The sequence below is a fragment of the Lampris incognitus genome, chromosome 11, assembly GCF_029633865.1.
Source record: "Lampris incognitus isolate fLamInc1 chromosome 11, fLamInc1.hap2, whole genome shotgun sequence".
Taxonomy (NCBI): Eukaryota; Metazoa; Chordata; class Actinopteri; order Lampriformes; family Lampridae; genus Lampris; species Lampris incognitus.
Genome location: NC_079221.1, coordinates 50,758,170 through 50,782,294, shown reverse-complemented (window position 1 = coordinate 50,782,294; position 24,125 = coordinate 50,758,170). Strand labels below are relative to the sequence as shown.

Below are 24,125 nucleotides of genomic sequence, written 5' to 3'. Positions count from 1 at the left end.
TCGCAAATATTTTATAATCCGCATTAAGGAGACTGATTGAACGATAGGATTCACAGCACAGAGGATCTTTATCATTTTTGGGGATGAGACATCTTAAGGCTTGCCTCAGTTTGTGGAAGCTGACCATCTGAGAGCGATTGATAATACATTGTCAGGAGTAATGGGGAAAGTTCATTTGAGAACTTCTTAAAAAAATTTCACTGGGTACCCATGTCTGGCCCAGATGTTTTCCCCGACTGCATACACTTGATGGCTTACTGAACCTCTTCCACTATCAAACTGCTATCAAGGTTGGACTTCTTTGTATCTCTAAGTGTAGGTAAATTCAAACCTTGAAAAAAGGAATCTGACTCATCAAGACCGTTATTACACTCGGATGTAGTATATAGTTTACCATAATACTCAGCAAATGCATCATTAATTTGTTTATGGTCTGTAACCGTGAAACCTGAAGTGGTCTGTATTTGTGTCATTTGACCCAACGTGTATGCCTGGTGTGCTTGTTGAGCCAAAAGTCTGCCTGTGTTGTCCCCAAATTCATAGGTAGTATATTTAGCCCTTGAAAGAAGATGTTCAGCCTTAGCTGTTGAAGCTAAGTCAAATTCTGTTTGAAGACAGATCCTGTTTTGGTAAAGTTCTGGGGTAGGTGAAGTGGCATATTGTGCATCCAATTGGGCTATGTTATCACTGAGGTCCTTTAGTTTGGAAATATTTTCTTTTTTATTATGTGAGGTGAAATTAATAATTTGACCACACAGGTAGGCTTTCAGAGTTTCCCAGAGAATTCCATGGAAGACATCTTGTGTAGCATTTGTTTCAATAAGAAACTTAATCTGTGTGCTCAAGTATGTAACAAATTTGAGAGTAGAAGAGAGTTCAGGCGACATGCTCTGCATGGCGTGGGTTGTTCAGGGAAAGACAATTCAAAGGAAAGGGGGTATAATCAGAAATGACAATACTATGACACTTAATGTGGTCAGTGCCAGGCATAAGCCAAGAGTCGAGAAGAAAATAATCAGTTCGGGAATAGGTGTGGTGAACCGGCAAGAAAAAAAGAAAATGCTCATCTGGTTGGGAAACTAAACCTCCAGGGGTCAAATAACCCATATTGTTCAATGCAATTATTAATTACTTTGGCTGTCTTGGACAGTGGTAGAGGTCTGGTGGCAGAGCGATCTAACATCTGATTGAGGACACAATTAAAGTCTCCACCAATAATTAAAAAAATGGTTGTCCACATCGGGTAGAGCTGAGAAAAAAGAAATAATGAAAGCACTGTCGTCCCAGTTATGTGCATATGTTTGCCAGGATTATTGGCTTGTTTAGAAGTTTGCCGGTAATATCACATATCTACCATTCGGGTCAGCTACAACTTTTTTCTTCTTCAGTTTCAAATGAGATATAGCAGTTCCCCTGGCCCTTGAATTAAATTTCGAATGAAAAACCTTCCCTACCCAGCTTTTCCGCATTTTATTGACATCAGCATTATGAAAGTGTGTTTCTTGAACAAATTATATACTCACATTTAACTGAGAGAGGTGAGCTAGCACTCTATTTCTTTTCATTTGGTTGTTTAGGCCCTCCAGATTCCAAGAGATCAGATTAAGCTTTCTATTCCTAACCTTATTCATTAATGAGGGCAGTGGAACCATATAGATTGGTTAAATCCAGGGAAGGAAAGGCCTTTTGCTCAGCGAGAGATTGATGTAGGTGAAGATGGTTGAAGTTGTAATGGTGAACCTTACAAAATACAAAGCAAAAAAACTACGAAAAGATAAACAAATTCTGACAAGAGGATACCCCCCCCCACAGCACTTACCCAAAACTAAGTGCTATAAAGCCCCACATAGTACACAACTGCTTAAGATGCCTTAAACTTAACACTCTTGCATCTTGGCACTCCTCATTAAATACCAGAAATGGAGGCGTAAACTTATATCATTGGGGGGGAAAAAAGAAAGAAAAAAAAAAGAACAGAACACCCAGCCTTAGTGACAGCCTTCAAACATAGGAACGACTGAGAATTAATATATATCTAAGACTGGACCATGTCATTGGCAACAGTCTGGCATGGATAATAAACACAAATTACAATTGTGAACTGAAAAAGTCTGTCAAAGACTCAAACAAATCTTACAGATCTATTATTGGCAACTGTCTAGACAAACGGAATAGGCACAATTTACAAACTAGAAAAATGCTTTTCCACAGAAAAAGCGTGTGAATGCTGAGCTGCTGAAAGAAATCGTGAAAGAATTGCTGAAAATGGATAAATAGGAAAAGTCAGAAAGTCACTAGCCTACCTGAAATACCTGGAAACTGAAATGTGAAATGGCTGAATATTTTAAAAGTTTTAAAGGTATAAAAAACTGAAAAATTTGCCATAATGTGCTAAATACATAAATAGTTTGATTGTTGAATGGTTTCTGTAGTTTTAAGTATGAAAAAGTGGAAGTGGTGCCACTAATAAAGAACTGCAAAGCAATAGTGTGAATGCCCAGCATTCACACTAATTAGGCTGGCAGTCGAGTTTCAAATTGATATGTGATGTCACAATAGGACTGAACATTCTAACAGGCAAAGTGTATGGCATAATTGCTAAACTTTAGAGCTGAATTGTTCAAAAACCATAAAATATTTTTAAAATCTGAATAGGATTCTGAAAGAGCTGAATGTTCTTAACTGTTTAAGCTTTAAATGGGGCTTCTAGCTCAAAAAATGAAGGAGGAGATACAGTTAAAAGGTGATGAGGGTTTCAACCTTTCCCCATAGACTTCTATTGTTTTGAAAAAGTAGAAAAAGCTTAATATGTCTAAATGTATATAATATTTCAAAAAACCGAAATGTGAGCCTTAATGTGCTTAAAGAGATGAACATTTTGATACCTGAATGGTTTCAGTGGCTAAACGTATGAAGGAGTAAAAGAGGTGGAAAGTTTGCAAAAGTCCCCCATTGACTCCCATTCAAAAAATTGCTGAAAAAAGTCGAATATTTCAAAAAGTTCGAAAGGTATGAAAAATCTGAAGGGGGAGCAATAATGTCCTTAATGAGTTGAACATTTTGATAGTTGAATGGTTTCAGTAGCTAAAAGTATGAAGGCGCTACAAAGTGTCAAAAATGGGCAGAAGAAAAATAAATAAATAAAGAACTGTAAAGCAGTAGTGTGAATGCCCAGCATTCACACTAAATACTAGATAATTTGTATGCGGCCAAAGCGATTGACGATGGAGATAGACAGAGAGCTATACTCATAAGTGTTGTCGGGGCATCGACATACAGTCTGATGCGTAGCCTCCTGAGCCCAGTGAAGCCGAAATACAAGACCTACCAGCAACTTGTAATTCTGATGAAGAATCACGTTGATCCAAAGCCAAGCGAAATAGTGCAGGGGTACAAGTTTGACTCGTGCAACCGCAAGGCTGATGAGGCAGTGATGGACTATGTAGCAGAGCTGTGCCGGCTCGCACACGATTGCAACTACGGTGACACCTTACAGCAACGGGTGAGAGATCGGATCGTCTGCGGAATCAATGATGACCGGATCCAGAGCCGTCTCCTGTCAGAAGCGGATCTAACCTTTGAAAAAGCCCTGTCCATTGCCGTGACAGCAAGAATGCTCAAGATTTGCAACACCCAAAGGGGATGGAGAAGTGCATGTATGTACAGAAAGGCACACAGGAGGCTCAGACTTCCAAAGAGACTAATAATAAAGAGTGTTATAGATGTAAGGGAACCAGACATACAGCAGCTGAATGTAAGTTTAAGCAGGAGAAATGTCATGCTTGTGGTAAAGTAGGCCATATTGCCAAAGCCTGTCGTAATAAGCATAGACATAATCAGAGTAGCAAAGGGCCTATTGATAAGAAAGAAAAGAAGCAGAGCTCAAACCACCGTTCTCATAAAGTACAGGAGAACCAGAGTCAGTGTAGTGATAGCTCAGAAGAAGACACATACACATAGACCTCATACAGTATGACTTCCAGGTTAGGAAAGATGAGTGAGTTGCACTTGAGAAAAGTAGACCCTTACTTGGTGAATATGAAAGTGAATGGTAGAGAGGTTAGCTTTGAGATAGATACAGGCTGCAGTCTCACAGTAGTAAATGAACACACCTTCCAGATGATATGTAAAGAGAAGAGTAGTCTATCTCTTGAGCCAGTCAAAATCAAGTTAGAGACTTATACAGGCGACCCAGTCAAGGTGATGGAGCCAGCACAGGTGAAGGTAGTGTACCAGCAGCAAAGACAGAAGCTACCGCTAATAGTAGTGAAAGGAAAGGGTCCCAACCTGCTCCGTAGAGGCTGGTTGGAGGAGATACAGCTCAAGTGGAAAGAAATAAAGAGCAGCCACAAAGCAAGAGGGCTGAAACACATGAAAGCGACAGAGAACGCGACAACACTGCAGCAAGTGTTAGGTAATCACGAAGAGGTTTTCAAAGACGAACTTGGTACTTTGAAAGGTACTAAAGCCACCATCCATGTGAAAGCTGACACTGTCCCACGATTCTTCCGCTCACGGTTTGTCCCCTATGCTATGCGAGCAAAAGTGGATGAAGAAATAGACAGACTGATAAAAGAAGGCCTAATCACTCCAGTAAAATACTCAGACTGGGCAGCGCCAGTGGTCCCTATTCTCAAACCAGGGGGAACCGTCAGACTGTGTTGAGACTACAAGCTTACCGTAAACAGTCTCCTCACTCGAATAGTATCCAATTCATATAGTGGAAGATCTCTTCACAGCACTATCCGGGGGTAAACAGTTCTCTAAATTAGATATGAGTCATGCATATCAACAAATACTCATGGACGAGGAATCCAAGAAATACTTGACAGTGAATACTCACCGAGGGTTGTTCACGTACAGTAGACTTCCTTTTGGGGTGGCGTCCACACCAGCCATTTCCCAAAGGACAATGGAGAGTTTGTTACGTGGGTTCCCTCTTGTAGCAGTATATCTAGATGACATCTTAGTCAGTGGCGTCGACGAAGCTGATCACCTGAGAAATCTGGACGTTGTGCTGACTAGGTTGAGAGAGGCTGGGTTGCGTTTGAGGAGAAGCAAATGCACCTTCATGCAAGAGGACATTGAGTATCTGAGGCACAGAGTGGACGCGCAGGGGCTCCAACTGGTCAAGAAAAAAATAAAAGCCAGCAGACTGGACAGGAGGGTGACACCACGGAACAAGTCTTAATGATGGATCTACTGGATGACACACTCCTGGACACTAACCAGATCAAGTGCTGGACAGCTAAGGATGTCACACTATCCCGAGTTCACGAGTACGTCCTGAAAGGATGGCCTGCCGAGACGGAGACTCACCTCAAGCCGTATCATCAGAGGAGAAGGGAGTTGAGTGTGAGAGATGGTTGTGTGCTCTAGGGAGGTAGAGTAATCATACCGACCAAAGGCAGAGACACTGTACTGAAGATACTCCACCAGACACACGCAGGGATGACGAGAATGAAGGGGCTCGCCAGATCGTATGTGTGGTGGCCTGGTATGGATCAGGACGTGGAGAAGGAGGTTCAGTCATGTGAGGAGTGTCAAACACACCAGAAGGCACCACCCGCCGCACCGTTACACCCCTGGGAGTGGCCGGAGGAGCCTTGGTCCAGGATTCATGTGGACTACGCAGGACCTTTCATGGGAGAAATGTTCCTACTGATCGTGGACACACATTCAAAGCGGATGGACATCTACCCCGTGAAATCAGCCACATCACAAGTGACAATCAAGAAACTACGTCAGAGCTTCAGTGTCTTTGGACTACCAAAAATGCTAGTTTCAGATAATGGAACCTGTTTCACGAGTGCAGAGTTTGAGTCTTTCATGAAACTGAATGAATACATCATGTGAAGTCAGCACCATTCCACCCTTCCTCGAACGGGCTAGCAGAGAGGGCAGTGCAAACTTTCAAGGGAGGGATGAAGAAGATGAAAGGAGATACACTGCAGACCCGACTGTCAAGATTCCTGTTCAGTTATCGCATCACACCTCATGGGACTACAGGCTTGTCACCTACAGAGCTGATGATGTGACGCCGACTCAGATCCACTCTCGACCTGCTCACACCAGACGTGAAAACAAAAGTGCAGCAAAAGCAAATGAAACAGAAAAAAGCCCAAGACGGACACACCAAACTGAGGAGTTTTGCACCTGGAGATGAAGTATTCATTCGGAACTACTCCTATGGTCCCAAATGGATCCGTCTTATCGCGTTTAACCACAGTTGTCGCCGATCTTTTTGACTGGGAGTGGCAGCTGGTATGCGATAAAACTTCAAGTTTAGTTTATTACTTCTTCGATTCTGGCACCCAAAAACACAGCATGAAGACATGTTCGCTAACGTTAGCTAGATGATGTACGCTTGCCTGAGGACATGATTCATATTTAATGTTACTGCTTCTGGGTTTGTTTTGTATCCAGCTGACGCCCTGATGTAATTATTACATAGGCTCTAAAAGGGTATATTAGCCTTAACAAAGGTAGACGCATTCAACGGTGACTTGAACTCTTGTTTGGACCCTTCAAATGTGAACCAGAGCATGGCAGGATATGCGAGGGAGTATTTCAGGCCGGCTTCGCAAAGCATTTTCTTTACCAGATTGAACGCAGCTCTCTTCTGCACTAGGTCAGTGCTAAAGTCCAGGTAGAAGCTAATCTTTGTCCCACGATATGTCAGCTGCTCCGATCTCTCCCAGGATAGGCACAGAATCTTTTCCTTAGCTCCATAGTGATGCAGGCATGCAATCATGGCTCGAGGGGGCCCGTTTGGCTGCAGTGGTCTGAGGGCACGATGAGCACGGTCAACTTCTGGTTTATGAGGGAAGCTGTCCGTGCTGAACACATCAACCAGGAAGGATTCCATAAAAGAGGAGGGATGGCTGCCTTCAATTTTTTTTCTGGGAGACCAACAACTCTAATAGTCTGCCTCCGTGATCTGTTTTCCTGATCATCCAGACGAGCATAAAGCTTCTCATTTTCAGCCTTGTCTTTTTTAATCAAATGTCTCTTTTAATCAAATTTACGCAGTCCAACTCCGAAGAAGAGTAAAGGTACCACAGCTTTATGCAAAAGAAGCAGAGGTGTACACTGCAGCAAGTGACTGCCCTCACCGAGTCAATAGTAAACATGACGGTCAATGACATGAGGCCACTCTCCATGGTTGATGGTGAAGGGTTTCAACAAATGATTCGCCAGTTCAACCCCGAATACACCCTGCGATCCAGAACCCATTTCACCCACTTGATGGAGAAGAAATATGAGACAACCTTTCTAAAGGTAAGCATTTAATAAACACACACACACAATAGCAATTATATATTTGATAAGAGGAAAAGAAGAAGGCCAAAGAGGAGGTTTATGGATGTGGTGAGGGAAGACATGCTGGTGTGACAGAGGAAGATGCAGAAGACCGGAATAAATGGAAACGGATGATCCACTGTGGCGACCCCTAACGGGAGTAGCCAAAAGTAGTAGTAGTAATTATATATTTAATATAACGACATAATTTATGAAGAAATAATATTAAGATCGCTGATCAATAATTCAATTTGATTCAATCATAAAATGGCCACAATAATGTAAATAAAAATCTAAACTAATTTGCTGAATGTTTACTGTGTACACTGTGTGGGTCGTCGCACTTCAAAATGTTAACTAAAATCACCTCCGATGTCTTTACAAGGTAAAGGAGATCATAAAAGAGGTCAACAGCTCCCTCACACTGACAGCTGATGTGTGGACCAGCCATGCCATGGAGGCATATCTTGGAGTGTCTAGCTATTTCATCACTGAAGATTGGCAAATGAAGACTTTGAACCTTGCCACCATGCCTCTGGAGGAGAGGCATACTGCTGCAATCATCACAACGTAGATGGAGGAGGTGGTACAAAATTTTGACATATTGCCTGCCAGAATAAAAGCAGTAGTTCATGACAACGAGTCCAAAATGGTGGCAGCATTGCGAATGCTGGAAGAACAACATGGTTGGGCCTCTGTCCGCTGCACTGGGCATATGCTCCAGCTTATAATAAATGGTGCCCTCAAAGAGCCCAACATCAGCAGAGCTGTAGGTGCTGCAAGAAACTTAGTGGAACACTTCAGGAGAAGCGAACTGGCCAATACAAAACCGAAGATGAAACAGCAGCAAATGAGCACAGCACAGCACAAGCTGATCCAGGATGTCAGTACAAGGTGAAACAGTACATACTACATGGTAGAGAGACTCCTGGAACAGTGCTGGCCAGTCACTGCGACTCTGTCCAATCCTGAGGTAACTCCAAGGGGCAAACACTACTTCGACTTGAAGCCAGATCAATAGGTGCTGCTTGAAGAGCTGGTGCAAGGGTTGCAGCCTTTTGAATGTGCTAGTGGACAGGAGTATGCAACTGCTTCATGTCTTCCACAGCTGGTCAAAGGGCTGCAACAGCAAACCTGTTTTGAGACAAGCCCAGGAAAAGCCTCTGGCCAGTGCAGGAAAAGGGATAACAGAGGGATGGGGAAGTCTGAACACCATCTCAGCAGAGAGAGACAACCCACTTGTTCTTGCAGCTGCCATTGACCCAAGAGTCCAAAAGCTGAGGTTTATGGCAGCTGAAGATGGCACAAGGGTGCGAGGGACAGTTGAAGTCTTTGTTATCCAAGAAGTAAAGGAGGAGACTGGGATACATGGCTGCGACTCCAAGCAACAGCAGAGGAAGGTCAATGTTCCAGGGGAAAAAAATCAGCACTGGATAACCTCCTTCAATCTGACACAGTCTGAGTGAGGAAACCCAGGAGGACCTGAAGATCCAAATGGTGAGAAATGAAGTTCAGATGTACTTGTCAGAGCCAGCAATATCCAAAAAGGAAGGCCCTCTCAGATGGTGGGGGGGGGGGGATGAGGGGCGTTTACCCACACTATCAAAGCTGGCAAGATTTCTTTTGTGCATTCCTGCAACATCCACCCCGTCAGAGCGAATCTTCTCTGCAGCGAGAAATATCTGCTATCAGAGGAGAGCAAGCCTCACTTGAAACCACGTGGAGATCCTGAATTTCCTCAGTTCGAATAAACTGTGATTGACATGCAGCCTCATGTCGTTGCAACTTGCAACAGACTCTGTAGACAACAGAATGTTGTGCACAAAATGCTTTTTTTTTGCTGCTGCTACTTTGCCTGTCCTAGGTTTACAGAAAAAATGATACTTTTTATTGATTTTTTTTTAATATCAGCACTTTGCCTGTCCTTGGTTTTAAATGGACAATTCAAAAACTTGAATGCATTTATCGTTTTTATCAGTCCTAATGAGCAGCAAAGATTAATAAAAGATGTATTTTTGAATTAAGTATTTGTTATGGCTCGCCCATCCCGTGCCTGCAGCCAATCAGCTCATCAGGGCTGGGCTTAAGTCGTCAGGGCTGGGCTTAAGTTTGCTGGTCTCCCAGAGCTTGTTGCCAGTTCGTGCCGTAACCTCCTCGTTGAAGTGGTTACTCTTCCCTTCCTGTGTATTCTCTCTGAGTTTATCTCAGCCTGTGGATTTGCTATTTTCTCTGTGGAGTTTTTTTCCCTGCAGAATCATCCTGCCGCATCCCCAATTTGGATTACCCGTGAGTTTTCTCGTACTTTCTCTGTGTGTTGGGGACTACCCGCAAAGTGGATTACCGGACTCTTTTCGTTGCCGTGCATGTTTCAGTGAGTTTTCTTGTACTTTCTCCGTTTGTTGGGACTACCCGCAAAGTGGATTGCCGGACTTGGTTGCCATGCATGTTGTCTCGTTGGACCTGTGTATGAATTATTAATAAAGCACGCCAGTTCTCTGCCTGGTGTTGTGCGCTTGGGGTCTTCCACAAACCCTAACAGTATTCATCATTGTCTTTGTTAGTTAGAACATGCCTAAAACAAACCCCAGCTAAATTTAAAAGCTGATAGCTAAATAAGCTATTGTTTTGTGCGATTCATTATTTGACTAGTCGATTAATCGTTTCAATAATCAATTAGTCGCCTATCAAAATAGTCTTTAGTTGCAACACTAAAACCAACAATTTTTTTGTGTGTTTAATTTCCATCATTTGTAATTGCGTTCAAAGGGTTTATCTATTCATGTAGCCACCTTTTTTATACTGAATTGTATTAAAATATTTTTTCTTATTTTAAATCTGTTTCTTTTATCACTATTTCAGATAGGGAAAATGCCAGAGAGTAGGCATTTTTATTGGTACTTCCCAATAGGGGTGAGAATCTCACGATTTGATTCTTGGGGCCACGATTCGATTCAAAATCAATTCGATTCATAATTAATTCTTGATTCAATACATGCACCAATTTGATTCTAGACTGCTGTTTTGAGTTACTTTTTCCCATTTGACAAATAGATTGCAAAAAAGAAAAAAAAACTCAAAAAACAACAACACTGAATCAAATGCAAATCTTCAGTGAAATTTATTTTCTTATGCTTCCCAGTTTAGTCCAATATGAAACATAAATGTCAGTTAAGCCGACTGCAATGATTTGAAACATGTTGCTGGCAGTATTCTGCAATCAGCAATTACAAAGCAAGGCAGTCCTGAGACAAATGGTAAAAAAATAATAATAATACAAAAATAAAAACTTGTGCAAAGTTAAAACTGGTGGTAACTTTTGGTATCATTTCTCAGCAACTTCAACAAATGATTGAATTCGTTTTTCCTCCTCCATTGCTCACAAATACTCCACTGCTGCTGCACTTCATGCTCACGCCAAGGAGGTGTATCTGGGAAACTGGCCTGGCGTGGTGACATAGCAACTTCTGTAGGATTTAGCGAGCTAAAATATTTATAGTTCTCTGGTCAGGAAAAAAATTAAATATAAATATGAATCGATTTTGGAATTTGTGAATTGATTTTGAATCAGTTGAAGATAGAATCAATTTTTTTTGTTTGAGCAGATCTCCCCCCCACACTTTATGTCTTGATACATGCTCAATAATCCAGGTAAGAAAATCAAAGAAGGTTGTCAGTTCAACTGGATACAACGTTTATTGAGTTTGACTGCTAACAAACATTGTATCCAGATGAACTGATTCAACCTTCTGTGACCCCCCACCACCACCTTTACTTCCCACGTACTGCTGCTGTCTCTTAATTCTCAGATGGGTCCTCTCTCTGTTATACAGGTCTGTTGTGGGAGTGCAGGAATGAGGAGATGGAGAGATCGAGTCGAGTCAATTTCGTTTACTCGCCATGCATAACAACACCGATACAGCACAATCTCTCCTGGCAACCAGCTAACCGCTAGGCTGCTGCAAAAATGGCTCCCCGGAAACCCCAAGCCGTGCCTACGTCAGCACACTAAAATGTCTGCCTTAAAGGAGCAGCAGCCCCTGGTGAATCTACCCTCAAAAGTGTATCACCACACTGTCAAATTGTGACATAGTAGCTGAACTCCTTGGCAATAACATCCCCACCACCCATTTTTGCACAAAGTTTTCCCATCATTCAGACTTCGGGCACATTCATTCAATCGTTCATTAAGATGCATTGTTACTACCTGGCTCAGTTCGGATGCTGGAGCTTTGTTTTCACATAGGAAGCATGCTGAAGTTCGGCCTTCTGGGCTGGTTCTAATCAGATTTGTATATCCTTCTGCTGGCTGATTACTTTGACCAGCAACTCTTCTTTTCTGTGCCCGTTCCAGCTTATTGTTGTTAAACAGAAGGTGACAGGTCCAGTGGTACTTTGCTTGGTTCCTTTTAAGTGTTTCCTCTGTGCCATTACCCTCACCCAATTTTGTTGGGTCAAGAACAATTGGGAGTTCATTGATGGCTTGAAAGAGAGGAACATTGGTGGCAATCATTGTATAGCCATGATGTTTACTTAGTTAATGCATTGGTGGTGGTGATTTGGGAGCATCCTTTTTCTACTTTTTCACTGAGACATTTGCTCCAGTCAGTTTGCCATGCAGATGGCACTGGAACTGCATTGGCCATCTTAATGAACAGCATGTTATAGCAGACAATTAGAATATGCTATAGGTATAGAAAACTTCTGCACATGGATTACATTGCAGCCTTAAAGCTTCTACCACCTACACCATGTGTCTTAGCAGCGCAGAGCTCAGTAAGCAGATTATTTTCTTTCAAAGTTTCGTAGCCTTCTGGGGTTATAAATCTGGCTTCTCTGTGGTCAAAAAGGTATGGTTTGATAGCAAGATCGTTCATACATTGGACAATTCTACACAAGGTTGTCCCCAAAATAGTATTTCCGAGCCAGAATGGTAGCCGTTTTGGAAAAGTAGCAACCATCTTGGTTTTTGCATGGCTTATGGGTTTTTTCAAAAGAGCAAACCCCAAGGAGTATTTGTCCCGATTTTAGTACTTCTTTCTACTTGTGAAAGACTTTCCTGCAAAAATGCTGCTACACTTTTTAGGGGGATCCCTTTTAGTGCCATCATCTATGCATTTAGCTGTAAAGGAAATGGCCTTGGGCCAATGGTAGCATGAGTGACATGCTCTACCCGTTGAGCTGCATGAGACTATGCCGAAAGTGGTCACTTACACTTGAATTTGATGTCCCTGCCAGTGTTCTCTCCCTCTATGTCCAGCTTGAAGACAGAGTGGGAGCGAGAAGAGCAGTCATTGAGATTGGTCTGTCCTATGGAGCGGTTCTTTTTAGCCAAGTCAATCAAGTCAAACACCTGTGAGACAGAGAAAGAGAGACAGGAAAATATGGAGGAATGTTTGATTATTGTTTAAAGTGAGATGGCATTAAAGTGAGATGGCATAATATTTCTCCATACATCAGAAATTCTACACTTCTAAGTTTCACAAGAAAAACTGCAATAAACACTTAAATCTGTTAAGCTGTTCAGCCTTGAGTGAACCACTGAGGTGTGTATGTATACCTGGTCCTCAGAGGTGACCTTCTTGTAGTTGATGTTGGTTACTGTCACCTCGTTACTGGTTGACTTGTGCATATCCAACTCCGGCCTCTTGCTGGCCATGCCAGTGTACAGAAGGTCTCGCAGGGTCTCATTGTATATCTCCAGAAAGCTCACTGTGAAGGAAAACTAAGACGGAATACATAAGAGAGGCTCAGGTAAGAGTTATTGTAAGTGTCTGAGCCCACTTATATCTAAAACATATTGTATGTGTCTAAACACTTACGGCTGTGTACTGGCAAGAATTTGACGATACAATTTGATATCATGATACAAGTGATTCACATTATTGTGATATGATTCCACAAACACGGATATATTTCAAGATTTTGTGAGTTTTAGAAAAATATTAAGAAAACACTTCAGTATGTGTAAAATCGGAGTAACCGGAGCTACAGCTAGTCTGACACTGAAAACACCTTTTGTTGTTGTGGTTTCGTGCAGTGTTGTTACAATACTGCACCTGCCACTTAGTGGTCAGAGAGGTAAGCTACACAATGGCGTAGTTCCGCTGCCATGTCTCTCTGTATACAGTTTTAAGTATTGATGCCGTGTTTTTGAAAATCAATGAAGCAATGTGTAAGATAGTATTGCAATAGTCAACTGTATCGATCATTTTCTAACACCACTATTGAATACAGTGACTGCATGTTGGGTGTAGCTGTATGCTACAGTACGTATATAGCCTACAGTCTGGGATGCAGTCTTTTTGGGTTCCAATGTCTCCATGCCACATGTGTCAGCACTTATTGTGTTACTTTATAATTTACTTATGCTTCTGCATCAATGCCATACTTCAGTACATATAATTTGGTAGACATCCAAACAAAGATGATGTCTGGGTATTGTAACGCCGTGTATTCGAACCCAATTGCAGGGAAGAGGCAGTTGGTAAAGTATCAAGTCTCTTTACTGGACTTCAGCAAAACATGACAAAGAAACAAAAACAAAAAAAAACAGGGCAGGCAATAAAGCAAACTTGAATAAACAAAAAACTCTAAACTAAGCACAACACTCTCACACAGTGGATGCAGATGAGGGTTCAGGAAACAGGAGCTTAGCAATAACACTCTCACACAGAAGAGGCAGATGAGGGTTCAGGATACAAGAGCTTCCGCAGACTGATGTTAAGCCTCTCCAAGACTCGACTGCGATGTCTGCAAAACAACCCATTAAATAGTCCCCAGCACAGGTGCACATAATCACAGGCCAACCAGTACGCAGGTGCAACACACACTGGCTAATTGCAGGCCGATAGGGAAATGTCACCTGTTGGCTGCTGGTCCTCTGGCCAGTGATCGTGTCAGTACCCCACTCCCAAGGGATGGATTCCAGACATCCCAAAACCAAGGACCTAAAGTACCCAGCAGGATGGACAGAGGGGCAGCCCGAGGGCTGGGACCGATCGGGAGGGCAACCAGGACGCAGAGCATCTCCGGCGGACGGGCAGATGGATGACACCGACAGTACCGCCGTGGCAGGAGGGCCGCTGGGCACACGGACTTTGAAGGTGGCGGGCCGGCCGCTGGACAACCAGATTTCGGAAGCGGTGGGACGGCCACGGGGCAACCAGACTTCGGAGGCGGCGGGACGGCCGCAGGGCAACCAGACTTCGGAGGCAACGGGACGGCCGCGGGGCAACCAGACTTCGGAGGTGGTGGGACGGCCGTGGGGGAAACAGACCTAGGAGGCGCTCCGGGGATGCTGGGCAGCTGAGGCTCGGAGACAGTAGGCAGCTGAGCCTGACAGGTCGGCTGAGGTGGCCGGCCGAACCTTTAGAAGGAGTCGGCCAGTGTGGCGGGCGACTGGTAGTCGGACAGGACGTCGGCCGGCCGTCAAGGAACATGGGATTGGCGGAGACTCTGGGGACCACCGCTGGCCAGGCGGGTGCCTCAGAGTAGGTCCAGGGCTGGAGCCGGCTTGGCACCACCCCTCAATTGGTGGATACCAGCAGGTAGGCAGGCTGGAGGCTAGCAGGTTCAGTGCCCACAGACTGGGAGACAGGCTGTAGCTGCTTGAGAGTGGTGGTGAGGCTGGTGATGGCGTTCATCATCTGCTGCTGTTGAGCCTGGACCTGCTGCAGCTGGGAGCGATTCGCTGTCAGCTGCTGAAGCATGGGGTTGATCTCTCCAACAGAACTGGAGATGGAGCGGACGCTCCCCTCCAGTGACTGCAGCTTGTTGTGCTGTTCGCCCAAAACTGCACCTCGTAATGGCAGTGTCCAACTGCTCTAACTCTGCTGGGTCCATGTCTGGTCGAGTCTTGCTGTAACGCCGTGTATTCGGACCCAAATGCAGAGAAGAGGCAGTTGGTAAAGTATGAAGTGTCTTTACTGGACTTCAGCAAAACACACAATGAAGAAAAACAACGCTGCCAAACAGGGCAGGCAATAAAGCAAACTTGAATAAACAAAAATACTAAACCAAGCACAACACTCTCTCACACAGAGGAGGCAGATGAGGGTTCAGGATACAAGAGCTTCCGCAGACCCATTAAATAGTCACCAGCACAGGTGCACATAATCACAGGCCAACCAGTATACAGGTCCAACGCATACTGGCTGATTGCAGGCCAATAGGGAAATGTCACCTATTGGCTGCTGGTCCTCTGGCCAGTGATCGTGTTAGGTATATTCATTAGCAGTCTTAGCATAATGTCATAGCCAGCTCTCTCTGACTACTACAATAACTCCCATTGAATATACTGCTCACTGACCTCCCAGCCTTGCTCCCCCAGCATCTTGGATGCCCTGAAGACCTGCTGCATGGCTCGGGGAATTACACCCCTGGTCTCCTCCAGGTCTCCTCCTTCCATGGTGTAGGTCTTGCCACTCCCTGTCTGGCCATAGGCAAAGCAGCAAACATTATAGCCGTCTAGCGCCGACTGCACCAGCAGTGAGAGCTCCTCAAAGACCTGAGAGCACAGCGCGGGAGATGGACACCAGTCACACTGACTGTCATCAGGAGGAACTGATGTATTCTTAAAAATCATATTTTGAAAAATGTCATCTTGGATGTTTCAAACAAGTGAAAGTTGCTGGTGATTTAAATGCATCTTCTCCCCATTTTGCTCTGAAACACCCATGCACACCCTTAGATAGAGAGAATGCAATGTGATTTTATAATCTGCAATTAAGACACTGACACTCTTCTTAGAAATGTACAATTTGATTTGCTCAAAGACAATTGTACAGGATACATGACTGTTGATGATGAAGACTCAAACATGCAGCCTCCTGTTTAAGGGACCTGTCTCTATACAAGCTGTAAATGCATCAATAGAAACACAAAAACAGCAGTCTACGATAGCAGGGTTAAGGTCACCTTACATTAAAATGCAAGCATGACAAGAGTGTTTATTTGTTAATTGTGGGAACAAGAAAATAATCCCTTATCGAGTTTCTTCAAATTTAAAATTAAAAATCAAAAGAAAAATGCTACACCCTGAAATGAGTGAAAACGGAGCATCAACACTAATTGATAGGTGAACAGTGATGACTCCAGAGTGATCCAGACCAAGATTGCCCCTAGTCTAGCCCACCAGTATCACGTCAGTGTTTACACAACACTGAAGCCACTGTCTATACCGGCTCCATCTTCTCTATTTTTCCCCATTAACACTGATACATATGATTGACACTTAAGTCATTCATAATTTTACACTGAACCTGATGGCTTAATAGGCTATTTTCATATTTTAACCTAAAAGCCTACAGAGCCATAGGCTACTGTTTACAAAAGCAATTGGTGTGTCATAGCTGTTGTGGTAGTGGGGTGTGAATTAGCCTCATCTGTAAGTGAACAGTGAGGGGGCATGGCTCACGGGAGAGCAGACCCCGATAGTGCCAAACTAAAAAACTGCCCTTTATATTCAGCAGTGAAGCTGGTCCTGGAACTGACACTGAGAGGCACAATTAAACACAGGGTGATACAGCGAAATGACATGAGAGAATAGAGAAGGAGCCGGACAGCACAGGCTCCAGCACTGCCCATCCCTTGTGTGGACAAATAGACTTTGAACTTTGTAAATGAACATGTAAATAAAAAAAAAAACCTCTGTTTCGCCAACCCGTGTCCGTCTTCCATCTACAAACCCTCCTGTGGCACAGAAGTGTTTCCACAGCTATCAAACATGTTACCATATCCTTGTTTTGTTTTTGTTTTGTTTTTTGCAGTAGTCTCCATTTTAGGAAGACTGCTTTTAAATACATTGCTTAATTCGCCGATTCTGTGTCATGGACAGAACCAGCTGTCAATCGAAAAACAGCACTCGTTCTGTTGTTACTACTGCATCGCATCCGAAGAGTGTACATTGTGTCTATTATTGGCTTTATAATCAAACAGGCCAACAGACGCTAAGTCTGGGATTCCAAACAGGAGCAGAGTGTTCTGTTCTCTGGCTCTGTCCATTCCACAAAGAACAAAAAAGAGAGAGAAAATGCGTCCACTGTTCTGCCATCAGAAATAATAAAATCAAAGAACAATGTCAGCTAATGACGAGAAAATAGAAATAACGATAAAAGTTAAATAAATAAATTGGGAAAATAATGATAAACCCCTAAAATATATAGTAAACCCATGAAGTTTGAAATAACACATATATAGCCTAGGTGGCAACATGCTGGTAAATATATTAATTCATTGCCTTTTTATTGGGCATCAACCTCACATTTACATGTATTGTGGAAAAAATACACTTGAAGCCTAAATAACCGCTTCAGGTCACAGTTTTTTTTAAAGCAATATATTTATTGAATTTTGTTTGCAAATTACATCAAAACAAGTAATAGCACAGTACAGCAAACATTTTCACCCTACCCCCCCCATAACCCCGTCCCTATAACAAGTAATACAATTCAAAGCAGGGTTAAAGAAGATAATAAAGATAAAAATTAAATTAATAAAAATAATAAAATAAAATAATAATAACAATAATTTCTTCCACAGACTGATAAGAGGGTGTGGTTTTTTTTCAGTTGCTTTTACGCATATAAACAATCAGATAGAGTTGTTCTACTCCCCCAGAGCTTGTTCTTGCTGAAGCAAGTTACCAACATTAGTATTACGTCTTAAGAAGTACAGAAACAATCCCCAGATTTTATCAAAAACACTTTGTTTACGTCTAACAATATACATTATCTTTTCCATTGACATGTTTGAAGCCATTTCTTTAACCCACATACCAATTCTTGGTCCATCAACACTTTTCCAATTAAGAGCAATTACACGTTTTGCTTGTAATATACACATATCTATAAATCTGAACTCATTGCTATGTAAATGTGGGATGGTAGGATATAAACCAAGAATAAAAAGCTTTGGACTCAATGGTAATTTCTTTGACAAAATTTGATCAATCATATCAACAACATCTTGCCAGAAGGTTTTCACTTCCACACATTCCCATATACAGTGAAACAGTGTCCCCCTTGCCTCACTACACTTAATACAGGTATCAGGAATATTGTCATTAAACTTGTGCAATTTAACAGGAGTTATATATGTACGCATCCAGCCATTTATACTGTAGAAGCTTTAGGTTGCTGCTAACTGTCTGTCTCTGGGCCTCTTTACATGCCTCACTCCATTCTTCTAAAGATATTTCCTCCTCTATATCTCCCTCCCATAATCTCAGTTTTGTCTCTGATGATTCATCAGATCCAGATACAAATAAGTCATACATAGTTGAAATTAAACCTTTATCATAACAGTGTTTTGTGACTGCAACTTCTAATATAGAAATGGTAGGAATGTCTAATGAATGGCTTTGACAGGATATAAAACTCCTTAGCTGAAGATATTTGAAAAAATGATTCCTTGGAATGTCATACTTGGTAGATATTTCCTCAAAGGACATGAATACTTCATCCTCCTCCCTGTACATGTCTTGCACTTTCCTTAACCCCTTTTCAGCCCATAATTTAAATCCCCTATCATTTTTCCCTGGTTTGAAATTGGCATTACCCCAAATAGGACTGAAGCGTGACTGGGACATATTTATATTCAAATACTTACAAGCATCGAACCAAACATCAATCATATTCAATATTATAGGGTTGTCTGTATTTTTCTTCAGATATTTACGGTCTGCTGAATACAAATACAGGTGCAGTGGTAAGCCCGGTTTAACAGAGCAGGCTTCCAGATCAATCCAAGCTGGGGGACTTCCAGATGAGAAGTAAAACATAATCGACCTTAATTCTGCTGCCCAGTAATACCATTGGATATTTGGACATTTCAGGCCTCCTCGATCATATGGTAGATAAAGTAAAGATAGACGTAATCTAGGACGTTTATTTTGCCAAATAAAGTTGGTAAACAGTTTCTTGATTTTCGTGAACAAAGGTGAAGGAGGGGTTAGGGGAATATTCTGGAACAAATAAAGAAATTTGGGAAGTATATTCATCTTTAGGATATTAATCCTGCCGATCATTGGAATAGGTAAGGATGTCCAACGCTCTATCGAAGCAATACTAGCGTCCAGGATGGGCTCATAATTTGACTGAGCAATCTTATTCACCTCAGGGACAATTTGTATCCCCAAATATGTAAATTTGTCTGTTGGGTTGAAGGTAGAAGCATAAACAAGACCATTCTTCCTCTCTGTTTCATTCAGTAACATTATAGATGATTTGGAGTAATTAACTTTATAACCGGATATTTTCCCAAATGTTTCAATAAGGCTTAGGAGCGCTGGGATAGATTTATGCAGATTTGTAAGCATTAATATCACATCATCGGCGAAGAGTGCTACCCTGTGCTCCAGATGTCCCTCTCAAATTCCATAAATATCGCTGTGTGTCCTCACCGCTATAGCAAATGGTTCTCTCGCTAGGATAAAAAGTAAAGGCGATAAAGGGCTCCCTTGAGGGCAACTTCTACAAATGTTAAACGGTTTAGAAACCTTACTATTCATCAAAACTTCTGCAGTAAGCCCTGTACAAAGCAATCTTACCCATTTGATAAATGTATCTCCAAGGCCAAATCGTGTTAACACCTCAAACAGATAAGGCCATTCAACACGGTCAAAGGCCTTCTCTGCATCAAGTGAAAGTAAGGCCGTGTCAGGCGCCTCCCTCTGACTGTATAAAATATTGAGCACTCGTCTAACGTTATGAAAACCCTGTCTCCCTTGAATGAATCTGTTTTGGTCTTCCCCCACTACTCTAGGTAGAAGATCCTCCAATCTTCTTGCAAGAATTTTACAGAGTATTTTTGTATCAGAATTTAGGAGACTAATTGGATGCATATTTTCACATTTTGTATTTGGTTTCCTCGGTTTTGGGAGTAAAGTGATTAGGGCGCCCCTCATAGATGTAGGGAGAACACCATTCTCAAAGGATTCCTGAAACATTTCCAAGAGGGGTGGTATTAATTTGGTTTGAAATTTTTTATAAATGTCTATAGGGATGCCATCTGGACCTGCTGATTTTCCAGCCTGTATACACCCAATTTGCTTCTGCAATTTCCAATGCAGTTACATCTTGATCTAATACTCTACATTCCTCTTCCGAAATTTTAGGAATATTAAGATTGTCTAGGAATTGTGTTTGCGTGTCCAGATTAGGAGAGCACTCAGAGCTGTATAATTTCCCGTAGAAGTCTCTAAAGGCTTCATTAATCTCTGTCGGGTCCACTATAGTTCTACCACTTGGGACTTCAATACAATTAATAGACCTTTCTGTTTGTTGTTGTTTAATACGCCATGCTAGAAGTTTTCCGGGCTTTTCCCCCTGATCATAGTAGGACTGTTTGAGCCTCATTAAATCAGCAGCTGCTTTATTAGCTGCCAGTTCATTGTACTGTGATCTAAGCAGTAGCAGTCTTGCATGAACATCTGTAGGTATATTTCTACTATTATATATTTCTGTTTCCAGTTTTTTAATTTCCTCATCTAATGTCTTCATTTCAAGTCGTGTAGCCTTTTTCTTGGAGCTAGTGAAGGAAATGATTTGGCCCCTAATAAAGGCTTTGAAAGCCTCCCACCTTGTACTAGCAGAAGTCTGGGACTTGTTACATTCAAAATACAGGTCAATCTGCTTATATAAGAAATCTATGAATGTAGGATCCGCAAGCCACCCGGGTTGAAAACGCCATCTCAGGGGTCGCACACTAAGTTATTATCTTCATAGGTCAAGGATACTGCAGCGTGGTCAGACAGAACTATACTACTATAATGAAATTCATCTATTTTGGAGACAAGTAGTGCTGAAACCAAAAAGTAGTCTATGCGTGAGTGAGTTCTATGAGTACCGGAATAGCAGGAATGTTCTACTGCGTTCGGTTTACCATGCCTCCAAACATCAAACAGATTCAATTCCTTCATAAAATGGTGTATCGTCTTTCTGGACTTACTGTGGGTATCATCTAAACCAGTTGACCTGTCTTTTGAAGGATCTGACGTACAGTTAAAGTCACCAGCTATTATGTATTTCCCAGGATGATTTGAAGCAGTCAAAAACACACTATTATAGAATTTAGAGTCATCTTCATTGGGGCCGTAAACATTTATCAAAGTTAAGGTTTCAGATAATAACCTACCCTGGACTATAATATACCTCCCTGCAGGGTCCTTAACTACATGCTGTACCCGTAATGGAACCGATTTATGAATTAGTATCATAACCCCTCTAGCATGAGTGGTGTAAGGAGCAGACAACACTTGACCCTGCCATCGTCTTGCTATTTTGGGAATGTCCTCATCCACCATGTGTGTTTCTTGTAAAAAAACGATTTTTGAATTCAAGGATTTTATCCTGCTCATTACCTGCTTCACCTTTGTGAGTTTGATCAAACCCCTACAATTCCACGAAGTAAATTTTACCTTGCAACTCTCTGACATTGATTCCGGTATGTTATATTAGGAACAGTAGTGAAAAAGTACTTTGACAAACCACACCCGCTGATGAAAGAATAAACAATAAAATGAAACCACAAAAACCCACCCTCAACCCCATTTGAACCTAAAGTCCAGGAACTCTGGACATCCCCTCCCATCCCACGTTTAACTACCGCTAAAACGAGTTTCTCTACCTTTTATTTTCTTCTCGCTCCAGCTCGCTATCTTACTTTTTCTAAATACTAATCACACATAACATCAGTAATGAACTGTGCAACGCTTACAACATGTAGGCATATATAACATTAACCACCCGAACACATACTCAAACCTGGAACCCGTGCATGTAGACTGGAAGACAAGGAGAGGGAAAAGTCTGTAGCCTGGTCACAAGAGTCCGCGATGCATTTGGGCCTTCCTTCCTCCGACAGGCACACAAACCGATGATGACTCTGTCGCTTAGGCCTAGGCCTACTTGGATGTGCCCATGTCATTTCGGCTGGTGCTTGGACATTGTCTCTCATTCAGGGTTAAGGGCATTCCACAAAAGCTGAATAGGCCAGCTATAAACGAGACTCCGTCCTGTCCAGGTAGAAAAATAAAGCTGAAACAAAAACAAAATGGCGACAGCCCGAACACGTAGCTACATCTTTCATGTAAATGGAAATAAAATAAAATAAAGTGGGCTTAATAGGCTACTGCGTCAGTCCTTATCCGAGGGATTGAATAAACCTCTCCACTTCTGCTGGGGTTTGAAAGGTGTGGGGTCTCTCGTCGTGTGTTACCAGGAGCCGGGCTGGAAAGATGATTCTGTGCTTGTGGATCCCCCGTCTCTCAGCTTCTTCCGGACCTGATCGTAGTCGCGCTGCATCTTGTGCACCCCAGCAGAGAGGTCGGTGTGAAAACGGACTGACGTGTTCTTGTAAAGGACCTGTCCCTTGGTTTTGGCTGCCTTTAGTACTCGCTCCCTGTCCTTAAAGTTCATGAACCTCATTATCAATGTCCTTGGACGACCTGTGCGAGAGTCTACCGGAGCGCCGATTCTATGAGCTCGCTCCACTACAAAGCCCTCCCACGGATCCATGTTCAGAGCCTCCGGCAACCACTTCTCCAAAAATGCAGGTGCATCCTGGCCCTCTTCTTTCTCCGGTAGGCCCACCAACCTTACGTTATGTCGCCGACTCCTGCATTCCAAGTCATCCCCTTTGTCAGTAAGGCTTTTGACGGTGCTTTCCAGCGTGCTAACTCGGAGCGTTAGCTCCTTCACGTCGTCCTCCACGTCAGAAATCCGTTGTTCAGCCTATTCCATGCGACCCATGCATTCCTGTATTTGTTTCTTTACATCCGCAATTGTCGCTTGCACTCCATCAATTTTCTTGTAAAGTCCACTTTTCAAAGACTGTATGGCTTTCATGATATCTTGGTTGCTATTCTTATCTGTGTCTAACATTTCGTCATCTTCTTCCTCGTGGTCGTCTTCTTCGTTAGCCATATTTTCAACCTGCATGGCATCGCTAACCTTCTCAGCCTCTTCCTCGTGTCGCGATTTCCTTTTCTTCTTCTCTTTCTCTCTCTTTTTCTTTTCTTTCGGGTTTTTCCCTGACATTTTAGTTCTGGGTACTCTTATACACGTATTGCGTGACTTTGGACAAGATTCGGATTAGTATTGTAGGATTAATTTACACGGTAGCTGCAGAGCTTGAGATGTGCGACCTCCTAGTCCCTCGCCATAACCTTCAGGTCACAGTTACGCCTGTGAGATGCGAGTCTGCATGGAGCCGGTAAAGACAGCCGCATAGATTAAAATGAGAGCATGTGATGTTCGAGTAAAAAACACATCTGATACCCTTGCAGTCTAGACATGGGGTGAAGAGTGTGTGAACAAGCTCTGATCTTGAACATATAGGAGATTGCAGTCGTTTGGTAAATGATTTAAAATTTGTTTTGAGTTTTCATTTGGATTTACATCGTTATCAGGCTTTGTTGAACTGAGCACTTGCTAGTTTCAGTCTCTGAGCTTCAACAGCTGGGTAAGCTGACGTGGGTCGCACCCTCAATTTCTTCTTTTGTTGTGAAAATCAGACGGGGGTGGGTTCAGCTGTGGTACTTCCTGGTATTTAAACACACAGCTTCACTGTAGCGTCAGCGGAAGCATCAGCCCATGTGTGTCAAGCCCTCACTGTGTTAAGATCAAATTGGGTAAAGACCTGCGACTCACTTACAAAGCCCTTCACCAACTGGCTCCCCCATACCTCACCAACCTCCTCTCCCCCTACCAACCCTCTTGGTCCCTCAGATCCACCTCAGCCTCCCTTCTCTCCATCCCCAGGTCCAACCTCCGCGGTTTTGGTGACCAAGCCTTCTCCAGGGCAACTCCCAGGCTCTGGAACTC

At 42.7% G+C, this 24,125-nt stretch overlaps 1 protein-coding gene across 1 annotated transcript in view; it reads right to left on the bottom strand.

Moving 5' to 3' along the window:
• The window catches only part of LOC130120404 (carboxy-terminal kinesin 2-like), a 97,809-nt gene that overhangs the window by 12,676 nt on the left and 61,008 nt on the right, over positions 1-24,125 (bottom strand). Inside the window, exons 6-8 of the mRNA XM_056288944.1 lie at positions 15,611-15,808; positions 12,860-13,024; positions 12,514-12,652 (exon numbers count right to left, since the gene is read on the bottom strand). Coding sequence (XP_056144919.1) covers positions 12,514-12,652; positions 12,860-13,024; positions 15,611-15,808 — 502 coding nt within the window. The remainder of the gene's footprint in view (positions 1-12,513; positions 12,653-12,859; positions 13,025-15,610; positions 15,809-24,125) is intronic.